At 42.1% G+C, this 13,423-nt stretch overlaps 1 protein-coding gene across 3 annotated transcripts in view; it reads left to right on the top strand.

Moving 5' to 3' along the window:
- The window catches only part of NRK (Nik related kinase), an 88,492-nt gene that overhangs the window by 34,892 nt on the left and 40,177 nt on the right, over positions 1-13,423 (top strand). For all 3 annotated transcript variants that reach the window (XR_011681555.1, XM_071442345.1, XM_071442344.1), the window contains exons 6-13: positions 1,299-1,389; positions 3,499-3,629; positions 6,059-6,113; positions 8,146-8,224; positions 8,912-9,087; positions 10,798-10,870; positions 11,268-11,463; positions 12,772-12,936. Coding sequence is in view for 2 of the 3 variants with exons in the window: in XM_071442345.1 (XP_071298446.1) it covers positions 1,299-1,389; positions 3,499-3,629; positions 6,059-6,113; positions 8,146-8,224; positions 8,912-9,087; positions 10,798-10,870; positions 11,268-11,463; positions 12,772-12,936 (966 nt within the window). In the remaining variant the exon portion in view is untranslated. The remainder of the gene's footprint in view (positions 1-1,298; positions 1,390-3,498; positions 3,630-6,058; positions 6,114-8,145; positions 8,225-8,911; positions 9,088-10,797; positions 10,871-11,267; positions 11,464-12,771; positions 12,937-13,423) is intronic.

The following is a 13,423-nucleotide window of genomic DNA, read 5'->3' as shown; positions in this document are numbered from 1 at the left end:
TCTTTTCTTTTTTTTTTTTCCTGGAAAGTACAGAGGATAAAACAATTCCCAAGTGTAATCTAGTGAACTAGCCTGGAAAAAAAATTTGATGTTAGAGCCAGTCATTCTAAATTCAAAACCCGTTACAGAGTTACTGATCTGTCTTCCCTAAAATAGAGTTTTGCATCTTTTCTAAATAATGGTAAGATAAATCTCTATTCTGGGAGTTGGAATTTAGATGGCATGCTGAAGTAATGCTTGAATGGGGTAAAACTTTGTTCCTGGGGCACAGCAATTGAGAAATGTGCTCAGCAGAGAATATTGGCCTTCTTGCAGGGATTTGGCACTAGCCTGAGGATTATGATCATTGTATCTGGAAAGTGTGAGGAGTTCTTCTGCAAAATAAAAAAAAAACCTTAGTGATGTGGTCAGGTTGTTCTTCATTGGTGTGGCTGTAATGTCTCTGTTAAAGCAATTGATGCTAAACATTTGGTTTATGCTCATGCAACTGAGAACTGTAACAGCATGTTGGTAAAACAAGGGATTGGATTTAATCATGCTTGTTTCAAGACAAAATGGCCCAGTTGCACATGGATTGACAGTGCTTCCTTCTGGAAAATTTACAAGCTGGGTGGAAGCTCCATTTGAAGGCATTAATATTAGAGAGGCTAAATACTGTGAGTGAAGAATCCCTGGATTGCTATTATGGATTATTTCAGTGTGCTCCTTTATGGCTATGATAGTTCAACCATAGGCAATTTTGAAATGCTGGAAGAGACAGCAAATATTAGCTGATTGAAAACAATATTTGCTGCATTCAAAAAGAGGTCTGACATGGTATTTTTAACTTTCTCTAGTCCATTTACCCCTGAATTTAGCATTTTGTTGAATGCAAAATTTAGGCCACTACAACCAGCCAGCTGCTGTCTCTGGTCCTCATACAGAGCATTCTGCTTTGCTCTTTCTCCCTTTTGTTTGCTTTTAGCATAGAGTGTAAGGAGCATCCCTTGATTCTGAGACAGAAGTTTAAAATATTGCTACCTCATTCTCTTCACACTTTAATTTAAATATTGCTACAATAATTTTAAAATATTGCTATACATCTCCTCACATGAGATGCTGCACCACTGCCAGGCCTGTGGTGAAGAAGAGAATCAAACTTACGGTTGCTGTCCTCTCTCCTCCCTGAAAATGTTGCAAGTAACATCTAAAGGACTTTCCTTATGAATAAAGACTGAAAAGGCCAAAAGTGTAAAAAGGCAACAGTGCCATAGTCAGGGTAATGTTAGGAAGAAAGAATAAATCTGGTTTTCTTTTAGGGATTGGCACATCTTCATGCTCACCATGTCATCCATCGAGATATTAAAGGGCAGAATGTTCTTCTCACAGAAAATGCAGAAGTAAAATTGGGTAAGTTTCCTTAAATGTGTGCTAGAAACCTGTTTGTTAAAATGTAAGATTTCCATCTTGACTCAGAGAGACCTTTCAGTAACCTAAGTGCAGGATGTGTGCCAAGTATCATTAATGCTTGTGCTTACAAGGTGTGTGTAATGTAGAAAGAGTTGAAAATGTGAAGTGTCCAGCAAAGTAAAATGTAAACTGTTCTGCAAGGGTGTCCCTCACAGCCTGAGGGCAGCACAGGCAGTCACACTCCATCAGGCTTTCACAGAGGATCCTGCCATGTGAAAGACTTCCAGAGTAAAAACGTTGGGGGAACAAATTTTGCTAATCCATTTTTCTAAAGGAAGCAGACTTAGAGATTTGCATAAACCTGACAATAAGTGGAATTACTCGTGAGTAAGGGCTACCACTGAAGAACAGTCATCTCTCAGAAAAGTTGGAGGGTTTACTCATTTCCTTTTATTACTGTGACATGTCAGTGTTGACAACTTCTGACTTCCTAAAACTAAACTCAAGTACATATCTCTCTTGAGATGTCTTTCATGTTTTGGAAAGACATCACAGGGAAGTGTTTTAAAAGAGAAATCTCAAGGGGAACACTTCTTTTTGATGATCTTTACAGTCCCTCTCTCTTTAACTAAAAGAATTCACTGTAGAGTTGGAAAACAACAAATAATAAACATGGCTTGTGGATGTGGGGTAGCATGCTTGGTTGGAGCAAGTAAAAATAGGTACTTTAAATTGCATTATGGTTTAACTTTGTGGCAAACACCTGGCTTCACTGAAGTCAAAGGGAGTTTTGCTGTCAAATTAAATGAAGGCAGGATTTTGCTTGTAGTCTCTAAATCATATGTACTAATTGTCAACTGTTCCCTCTTAAACCAGATAAGATGGGGGTGTTGTGTGTTTTTATGGTCTTGTGTAATTACTACTTCCACCGTTCTTCACGTGGCTGACAAAACAGTTAAACCTAAACTCTGGGTAAAAATGAAACACATTTACTGAGTATAATGATTTTAAAAAAGAAGGAAAAAAAGTTGTTTCCAGAGAGATTTAGCTCATGTGTCTTAAGGAAGAGAAGCTCAAAAGCCAAGAGATTCTCAGTTCAATTCTGTTGCACCTCTGTGTTGTGAGAGTGTGCACTTCCCATCAGAAACACAGGATGATCCCAAAGGTCAGCTCCACCTTCTTCTTGGAGAAGGTTTGCTAAGTAGGCACATGAAATTATAGCACTACAAATGATTTTGGCTTACAGATAATCTGCAGTGAGACAACATCAATGAGAAAATCTGCCCCTTGATGGTAGCCACGGGGCTGTGTCCTTTCAGTCATTCTCTTTCCCCCTCCTTTGTCTCCTCTGTGAGCACCACTCCAGTGCTATCCCAGTGGATGCAATTGCTGTATTTTGGGGTTTTGTTCAAAGAGAAATACAATCATATAATTACTGGTTCTATGGACCCTTTTCATATGTGAACAAAGCCATTTTGCTGTGCAGTCCTTATGAAAGTACCACCCTTTTCAGCACAAAGAGAACCACAGGATTCACTCATCATAATGATCTGAGAGGAGAATAAAGCAGTAGATTCTCCAGTTTGTTCTGAGACAGTGTATGAATGTAGAGAAAGATTTATTCCAGACACCTCAGAATGAAGTGATATGGTGGTTCTTTCCAGCTTTCACAAGTGGCTATATTAGACACATCCAAATTTGCCTTGTGTGTAGATACTATTTTTTCTTTCAGTCTAGTTGAAGACCTTGAGTCCTACTCAGTGTAGCATTTAAATTAAGCATAAATTATTCCATAATATCTTGTAGAGCAATTCCTCTAACCCACCAGGCAGATTTAGCATGCTAAATAATTTATAAATAATTTAAATAATAATTCAGCATTATTTAATTCTTCTGTCAAAAAGAAGGGAAAAAAAAGAGGCAGTTAAATCTCAACTATTGGATAAGACATGCTGGAGGAGCTCAGATATCATATATTGTAGATATATATGAATATATATTGTAGGGCAAAGGTTTGATGTTCTAAACAGTATGAAAGTGACCAAGCACCTGCTCTGCCATGTGGATAAAATTTGTTGCTAATTTCTTTATTTCTTCTTGGCTTTTCAGTGGATTTTGGTGTAAGTGCTCAGCTGGACAGGACAATTGGGAGAAGAAACACATTTATTGGCACCCCATATTGGATGGCACCAGAGGTCATTGCTTGTGAGGAGAACCCAGACTCTACATATGATTACAGAGTAAGTGTTAAACACTCCATAAGGTAAGAAAACATGTGAGTCATTGCTGAAATCCTGCTCATTTGAAAAGTTCAAGCTTCCTGCCTTATAAAGCACAATAATACTAGAACTGTACAGACAGAAGAATTTGTAATATGTGGGTGGCAGCTCTTTTTAAGAGTGAGGTTTCACTGTGAGTATTTTTTCTGAATTTTTAGTACATGAAATACACTTTCATGAACTTCTCTGCAATAAAGAAAAAAAGTACTAAGAGTTTGCAAGTCTGGGTAGAAAAGAAAGGAAGTGAGGAGTTCCAAAGGAATACTTGAAGTAGTGTAATATTAATATGGCAAATTACTGCACACTGTGGTAGAGCTGTTTTGCTCTGTACTCAGCTGTGAATTCTGAGTTAATTGGCAGTAATTAGTACCCCTTTGCTCATTCATGAACATGTGACTGGAAGTGGTTTCCCATCCTGGAATGGTTTCTGGTCAGTGGCAGGGTGGCTGTGGCACAGAATTTCCTGTATTTCAGTTTGTGGGCATTGCCATGCAGCATGTTTACCAGGGACGGTTTTCTGAGCAGGAATCCTCTGGGTGACCCTGCAGTCACTCTTTTAGTTCAGGTGCTCTCTCCATTGCCACTTTGCACCTCTCCTTCCAGCTGTGTCTTCAGCAATACTTATGAGAAGAACCTGTTACTGCTTCCATTTCCTGGTGATTCAGAGGCTGTGATTCTCCCTTGCTGAGACCTTCTGTGCTGCACTGGCCCAGTGAGGTCATGTTGTGTGTGTCAGTCATGACTAAAGAATTTATTTTTTTTTCCATATTATACCAATCTTCTACTGAAACCTCAAGAAATTAATCTCTTGTCTTCATTCCCTATCCCCAGCTGATTTCCTTCTCTGAATGTGTACTTACCAGAAAATAAAATCAAAAATAATGTGCAGCCCTAATTCTTGAGCTTTCTTTGCCTTCAGTAATAATCCTAGTTTGTCTGCTCCCAAACAGATACTGCAGATGGTAGTTTAAAACTGATCAGCAGAGGGTTTTGGAAGCACTTTTGCAAACAGTGACTCAGAGGGTGACACAGAGCTTCTCTTTCCACAAGGGCTTATACCTGGTAGAAAGGGCTAAGTAGCAGGAAGCTGCTCTGGAACTTCTTGCTCTTCAAAAAAAAAAAACAGAGCAAACAAACAAGAAAAAACTAGTATAAATATATCCACATAAATGTATTTGTATGCACACTGAGCTTTACAAACACTGCTGTCATCCTCTCTTACACCTGTCTGCCTCTCATGCTTTGGAACTCCAAACCAAAATTCCTTGTAGCCTGGATGTTTCCCTCACTGTCCTCAAAACCTGCAGTACTACCCCTTGAAGACTTAATTTTCAGTCATTTACTTAATTACAAGGCAGGATTGTGGATCTGTGAAATCCCCACCAGTTTTGTTGCTGAATCCCTCCACAAACTTTGACATGAACTGGCTTTCAGCTTGTGTGAAGAGTTCAGAGCAGCTGGACTGAGAGGGCTCTGTTGATAAAATTACATTTAGAGTGCTGGGCTGGGCATGAGCTGCTATTCATGTAATGCCTTATTCCTTCTAACCTCTGAAGGTTTTCTGTCACTCTGTTTTTTTAAAAGATAAATTTTAGAGAAGCTCTGCAAGTTGGTTTGGCCGTGTGCCTCTCATTTGGCTACATTTAGATACAAAGAATAGTGAAATAATGCACATGATTAATCAAGTGGAAACGTGTGAAGTTTTTACAGACACTGATGGTGGCTGCAATTTACTTTCCATGATCAAAACCTGGCCCTTGGCATCCAGGTCAGCTGAGAAAGAGAACTCCACTCTGTTAACTGAGCTGAACATACATTGTGGCACAAATCTGACTGCACAATGTACTCTTCTGTCCTGTGCCCAAAAACGTGTGACCAGAGACTTTGTACAGAAAAAATCAGACCCCAAGGCCTGACTACAATTCTTGTTCCATCAGTGCAGAAACTCAGCAATGACTGTTCTGAAACAAGCATTAAAACCAAGAATAGTTTGGTTTTGGCCAGAAGGAGAAGGGTGAGGCACTGCTGTGTCTTGCTGCCTCATGGAAACAGATTTAGGACATATATTTAAACAGTGCCTGCTATATTCTGTCTGGCTCTTGTTTTTTGAATGCAGAAGTCTCGTTTTGGGGCTGGCTGCTTAAATGATGGATCAGAGTTGCATGGGGAATAGGAAGCTTCTGGCTATTAGCACATTTCCTAAAAGTTCAGTAGGGACTGGGAAGGGAGCAGAATATTTTTCACTCCAAGTAAAACAATATGATCCAGGAGAGATCTAGGGAAACTGTAAAAAAAAAAAACCCACCAAACCCAAGAAGAAAACAAACAAGCAAAACAACCAACTTGGATGATGCTGCAAGCTGCAATGAGCATTGTTTCTTTTCCTGCAGAGTGACCTGTGGTCCCTGGGAATCACTGCTATTGAAATGGCTGAAGGAGCTCCTCGTAAGTGATTTGGTATAAAGGTGGGGCTCTTCTATGCTAAAATAACTCATGCTTGGCTAATGCATAGAATTCTGGTTCTATCTGTATCTTTAAAAACACTCTGTGACTTTTTCTCATTTGGATTCTTTTGCTTTCTTCTTCCTTTTAGACTCTTTCTGTATTTTGGTTCCTTGCCTTTATTTCCTGGGAAAACAAAACTTCATTTCTTAAAGCTCTTGTTAGCATCAGTTTGTTGATTGCTGCCTGTGGATACAACTAAGCAGAAGTGATTGATATGTTAGCAGAAAATATTGTCAGGAGTGCCTTTGGGTTTAGGTCACTAAAAAAAATTAAGGCAGTGGAAGAAGGAAGGCCTAAAGGTTATTTTTTTTTCTCTGAAACTGACTTGTTTCTCATAGATTTTGGGACTAATGTGGCATTTACTCACATGTAATGGCTTTGATCCATGACCACACTCAGCCTGAGAGCAGATTGCCACAGTTTCCCAGCCTGCTGCCCCCTCACTCCCCCAGAGAGCCTCTTGCAGGTCAGGCAGAGACCTGTGGGTGCAAAGTCCTCGTGCATTTTTGTTGGCATGGGGGGCTGGTGGCTTTGTCCAGCTCCTGCAGAGCAGATGGGATGTGTGGGGTATGTGGTCACTGCTGAGAGCAGGGGAGATTAAATCCATCAAACTCTGGCCTGAGCCTGAGAGCACATAGGCTGTTTTTAAACAACCCACTTGGCTGCTCTCCCATCAGACTTGGTTTTTAGCAGGAGCCAGCTGGAGTTCAGGAGCACTTTAGTCTGACTGAAGCTTAGTCCCGAGTCCATGGGGAGTTTTCTTTGGGAGAGATTTTGTAATTCTGCATGCCAGTTCCTCATGTATTCGATGTTTTCCCTAGTTTTGACAGGGAAATATTGTGTATTATATTCTGTTGCCTTGTGTTTTGTTTACTGTAGTACAGCAGTGTCTGGAACCCAGAGCTAGAAACCAGACTTCTGCCCCTCATTGCCACTGTATCATGTATTATTGAACATACCAAGGAAAATGTCAGAGCCAGAACCAAATGTGAGAATGGCAGGTGGAGGCAGACTGAGAAATTAATAGAAGGTTGGGAAAGCTTTACCAGAGCTTCTCACTTCTACTGGTTCTGTGATGCTTTAAGTCCATTTCTGTTAAAAGCATCACTGCTGAACACCTAAATATTATAAGAAATCAGCCTCCATGTAGTTCCTATCAGTTGTCATTCAGTAGCTCTATTTGGTGAAGGAAGACCTTTTACTCTCAACATTTCTGCCTGCCAGATAGAACACACTCAAAATTCCATACCAAGTGCCTGGGATAGATGAGATGTGATGGTATTTGCTTTCTCCTGAGTTCCCTGTAGCTTCAGCTTTCCACAACAGTAGCCCTGAAGAGAAGTAGAGTGGGCTGGAGAGAAGGTAGCTTCTGAATGCAGGGATGGAATCTGTGACCTGGGAATGGTGCTCCCACTCCCAGAGCCCAGGATGGATGAAATGTGTGCTCTGTCATTCTGCTCTGTGCCACAGGGCAGGTTGTGAACTCTGTGCTTTGTATCAGCTTTTCTTCATCCTGGGTTTTCTCAAATGCCATAAAAAATGTGGCAAAGAGTTTGGTCAAAATGGAGCTTATCATTTATCAGAAACCAGAAGCCAGACATAATAACTAGATAAATATTTCAACATAATAACTAGATAAATATTTTAATCTGAGCTTTAACTTTTGTGTATGTGCAAACGCATTTGTGTGTGGGAAAGATGAGCTTTTTTATGTCCTTCTGAAGCTATATATATATAGAAAATACGAATAAAGTTGTACTTGTTCTTGCTTTGCAGCCTTTCTTTTGAATGTCTTTTAGCTGGAAATTTGTGTACTCAGAGACTTGATTTCTTGGCTGTAGTGTGAATTTGGTTGGCTCCTGGTGGGGTTCTGGGGCAGATGCTGTGATTTGGAAGTGGAGGTGTTTGGAAGTGGAAAGTGAGGTCACAGGGGGTACATGCATCCTTCCATAATTTGTGGTTTCCTTTGCAGCCCTGTGTGACATGCATCCCATGAGAGCACTCTTCCTCATCCCAAGGAACCCGCCCCCAAAGTTGAAATCCAGAAAATGGTAAAGAGATGTGTAAAAAAACCTGTATTTTTGCTGCAGTGGGCTTAGGAGGGCTTTTAGCTCTCTTGTCCAGAAACAATGATCTTGTTAAAACATGTAGTTATCTAGGAGGTGATTCCTAAGCTGTTTCTATGAGCTGGATTGAACCAGAGAGCAGATATAGTTGACCTTTGGGAAGCAACACCTTTCTTTTTGAACTCTGCCTGAACTGTGGCAGTTGTTTCATTTTGGTATCTGTGGCTGAAATTGCAGGGTAAGCAAGGAAGGCTTAGATGTGCTACTTGGGGTCAGGGCTTTATCAGATTGCTTGGACATTGCGGGGCTAATGGCAGTCACCTGCCCTACAGAGAATTACTTTTTGTTTTAAATTAAGTGTATAAAGAAAATCTTCACCTTATCAAAAGGTCAAGGGCATTTTTGAAAGGCTTGTGTTGGCCAGATTGTGGTTTTGTTGATCAGGATGTAAATTCAAGGTAACAACTCCTCTGAGAGGGTGGTTAGGTGGAGTTCACCTTCAGCACTGTGCTGGTCACAGGAGTCTCACTGGTGGCAGAACTCAAATTGTTTCTCTCAGTTCCTGTGTAGAAGGAAACCTTGCAAAGTTAGTGCTTTCCACCACTCAGGTAGTGCTTGGACCACAAGTTGGAAAGGATTATTGCTCTTTCTCCACTGTTGTGTCCTTTTTAGGTCAAAGAAGTTCCTAAATTTTGTTGAGAGCTGCCTTGTAAAGCATTATTTGCACCGTCCATCCACGGAGACCCTGCTGAAGCATTCCTTCATCCGTGACATGCAGAACGAGCGGCAAGTGCGCATCATGCTGAAGGACCACCTGGACAGGACAAGGAAGAAAAAAGGAGAAAAGGGTAACATGGCAAAACCAAAATAAAGCACACCTCGGAGAGCATGTCCTCTTCAGATATTGGCAGCAGGGCACAAGGCAGATGCAGCTGAAATACGAGAACCAGGAAAATTGAGAAAGCGTTGTCCTCGATAGTGGGGCCATTTTGAATATCTATTAGTTGAAGCCTGGGTCATTAATGATGTTTTAGTGCTAAAGTCCTTGGAACCTTGAGTAATTGAGAGCAGCCCTGGTGCTAGCAGGGAGCAAGGACTCCAAGTGAAGTCTGGGTCTCTGCTTTCTTGAGCCACAAGTCTTTCCTGGTCTCTCTGTTCATATTTCTGTCCCAGATCCAATTGATTTACTTGTTGGATCTCCACATAATTTTGTCTTGTGAGTTCTTTGGGGGCAGCAGGACTCTTTAAGTGTTTTGAAGTAGAGTGCACAAAAGAAGACCTCCAAGCTCCAGTAAAATGCAGATGTTATAATGAATCATTTCCTTCACAGCGTGTATGAAGAAAATTTGTTCCAAATGCCAGCCTTACCCTTCAGAGCAAAAGCTGGAGGAAGCAGTGCAGGAATTTGGGTGATACTTGTGAAAATGCCTGTGCATGGCAGACTAAGGGCTATGCAGAGGGGACAGAGACATGTGGCCTGTTGACCAATGACCCTGCCCTCTCTTCCCTTTTCCCCTTCAGCATGTTTTATACTACCAGAAATGCTGTGAGGATCAGGGACTGTGAGAGCAACTGGGAAAGCACTATGGTGTTGGAAGGTGTCTTATAAATGCTCTGATTTGGCAACAGGAATATTTGCATCTAAAATGAGATTGCTGTTGCAAAGTAGATTTACTGACTCCAGTAGTAGGTGCAAATTCTGCCACCTCTTTCAGCTATGAATCTCAAAGCACACTGAAATGGAAAGATAGTGAGTTGGAATTTCTCAAAAATGCCCTTGAGAGGGGTGGAGGAGTGCAAAGATGTCACTTCTTCATAAATAGTTATATTTTGACCTGAAAATACTATTTTTAACCAAAACTCCTCTGAAAAGGAGAATAGTGTGGAATTGACAGACTACACACTTCAAAATAGTAACTTCAAAAAAAAAAGAAGTGACAATTTAGCATGTACTACAGCCAACAATGCTAGGTAGGACCAGTTTGAAATTATCCCATAAAAATTGCCTTCATGTCAGTCTTGAAGAGAACTTTAAAACTATGGGTCAGCTTTTAAAACATTGTGCTAAAACTAGTATTAGTTTTTGTTTTCTTTTTTTGCTTATCTAATTATTCCCTTTGATCCAAAAGGAAACCTGGATTTACTGGTGGCCTCAGCATAGCCATGACAGCAGAGCAGGGCACTGCAAGCTTTTATGTCCTATCTAAATGTCTTTTTGAGAACCCCTCTGCTGGTGGTGCTGTGGGGGTTGGGTTTCTCTGTGGGTTTAGCCTAATTTGCTTCAGATTGTGGAAGTAGGTTAGTTTTGCAAAACCAATACAGTCAGTCATGGGAAAAGGTGGGTGTGTGTAAAGGGGCTGCCCTGAATCATTATCTGAACTAGATTTTGAATTATGTACATGGATATTTTGCCTTCCCTCAGCCTCCCTCTACAACATGTGACTTTTAAATTCCAGTTCCTCCTTAGCCTGTAGTTCAGGCTGAATGCTCAGGGCTAAAGTTCAAGATCATGTCTTAAATAACAGCATCCTCTGGTGTTTGTTTGTTCTCTTTTTTAGAAGAAACAGACTATGATTATAGTGGAAGTGAGGAGGAAGATGATGAGCTGAATGAAGATGAAGGAGAACCAAGGTTAATTTTATTACTGAAAATTTGACTACCCAAGCTGTTCTCATTGAAGGCAGCTCTTCTCAGCCAGAAGAGCTTTCTTAACTTGCTCTGAATCCTGAATCTCCTGGGTCCCCTTTGGTAGCTTTAACTGTTTTGTAGCTGCCAAACATAACTGCTGAGTATGAAATGTCTGTAATAAGCTGCTGCTTTAGTTTCCTTGCAGTAGAGGGGAAACTCTCAAAAGAAGGACCCAATAATCAGCTTCAGGCTGGTTTGTGGCACACCAGGTGTGGCTGTAGAGTCAGCTGCTGGAGATATGTCATGGTTTCCTAACACAGGGCAACAAACATTCTCAAAGCCCCTCTATTCTCACTTTAATGCTGTGTTTTGTCACGTAGAAACCCGCTCTTTGTTTCAGCTCCATCGTTAATCTCCCGGGGGAGTCAACTCTCCGCCGTGAGTTCCTGAGGCTGCAGCAGGAGAACAAGAACCGCTCAGACCCTCATCGGCAGCAGCAGCAGCTGAAGGACCAGGAGAAGTACAAGCAGCAGCTGCTGGCAGAGCGGCAGAAGCGCATCGAGCAGCAGAAGGAGCAGAGGAGGAGGCTGGAGGATGTAGGGGGATGGCTTGTGCTGTTTTTCCATGTCTCATCACAAATGAAAAACGTGCCTGTAGGGAGTAGGCTTTGCAGGGCAAGAGGGCTGTGTTAAATTGTCAGCTCAACCTGGATCCAGTCTGGCACCTTGGGAGATCTGTGTCACTTTTGAACACTGTGGTTTTAGATGGGCTCTGTCCTTTTGCTGCTGATAACCTGCCCTGAGCTCTGTGAGCAGAAGGGAAGGGGAAGGGCATTTTGCTTGAGTAGGTTTGGTAGTGGTAGCCCTGGTAGATGGGGTGAGAGATCCCCATTTCTTCCTCTTATGTATTTCCCAGTTTGCAGTCTGTTGGTCTGGTCCAGAGTCTTGGCCCTGCTTTTGTTTAAGATATTAAAAGGCAGCTGGTTGCCTTTTCAGCTGCCTGACACACTGGTGTCTTAGAGGCAGAGCTAAATCATAAAATCACAGAATCATTAAGGTTGGAAAAGACCTCTAGGATCCAGCCCAACCATTTACCCAGCACTGAATGTCCACCACTATATCTTGGTGCTAGGTGCCACATCCAGATACCTTTATCAACACTTGCAGGAAAGCTGGTTCCATCTCTTCCCTGGGCAGTCTGTGCCAATGCTTGACCGGCCTTTCAGTAAACAAATTTTTCCTAATATCCAATCTAAGCCTGCCATGGCACCACTTGTTTGTTACCTGGGAGAAGAGCCTGACCCCCACCTGGCTACAGCCTCCTGTCAGGGAGTTGTGCAGAGCAGTAAGGTCCCTCCTGAGCCTCCTTTCCTCCAGGCTGAGCACCCTCAGCTGCTCCTCATCAAACCTGGGCTCCAGACTCCTCCACAGCTCTGCTGCCTCTCTCTGGACACACTCCAGCCCTTCAGTTTCTCTCTTGCAGTGGCACAACACAAAAATCACCAACGTGTGTTTTCTCTTGAGTATCTGGCATAACTTGAGCATTGTGTGAACACTTCAGAGTAAAATGGGAACACTCTGGGAAAAAAACCCCTTCCTTCTTGAAATGTTGGGAAGACATTTGTCATTAGATTAGTTGTCAGCGGCCAGGGAGATCTCACATGCCTCATAAATAACAGATCTGCCCTGGGCTGCCAAAAGGGCAGAGGTTTCACTTCAGGTTTGGCAGTCACTGTGGTGGCAGCTTGTCCCTGCCCACTTTTGCTCTGTGCTGTGTCAGGTGTCCCCCCTTTAGTGACTGCAGAGCAGGAAATGGGCCTTGTGATTTATGAGCCCTGGCATGAGCAATGGGTGGGTACTAAAGTAAAATAAAATAAGCAGTGTTATTCCCTGGCTTTCTCCCAGCACCAGAGGCAAGAGCAGGAGCTACGAAGGCAGCAGGAGTGTGAGCAGAGGTGGCCAGAGGTGAAAGTCAGTCAGAGGAAAGAGGAAAGGGGCAAAGAAGACAAAAGGGCCGTGGAAGATGAATACTTCATAGTAGATGGACAGAGGAAATTGGAAAAGAAGCAGGTATGAAGAGGGTGTTTGCTGACAGCAGTTTGCAGCTCCCTGTTCTGTATCTGATGTCTTTCTCACTTCCCTGAGGGTGTTCCCATCCTCTTGAGTCATGGACCAAGGAGGAACTTCACTAATGCATTTACTGCCTCTTGTTCTCAGATTTAGCCTTCCTTTGAGTTGACTTAGATGTTACTGAGTCACCCTCCATATCTACAGCAGGGACACTGCCTCTCCCACTTTTGTCCCTGCTGTTCCTCTGTGCTGAATTAGTCTGATTAAAATTCCTTTACCCTGACAGCTTCCAGCATCAGCTAAACCTAAGCTTACATCTCCAGTCCCCATTTTGCATTCATGTTGAAACCAGGACCATTTCTTTTTCACAAAAACAGTGGAGCAGAGGTTAATTTTAATGCTGAACTGTCATTATCAAGTCTGTCATCTTGACCACAATGTTTTTTCTAATGTTTCAGCTGCAAATTGATTTGTAATCAAACAGAAG

The sequence above is a fragment of the Agelaius tricolor genome, unplaced genomic scaffold (genome assembly GCF_023055355.1).
Source record: "Agelaius tricolor isolate 1412-34295 unplaced genomic scaffold, bAgeTri1.0.p SCAF_17, whole genome shotgun sequence".
NCBI lineage: Eukaryota > Metazoa > Chordata > Aves > Passeriformes > Icteridae > Agelaius > Agelaius tricolor.
This window is presented reverse-complemented; position numbering and strand designations above follow the sequence as displayed.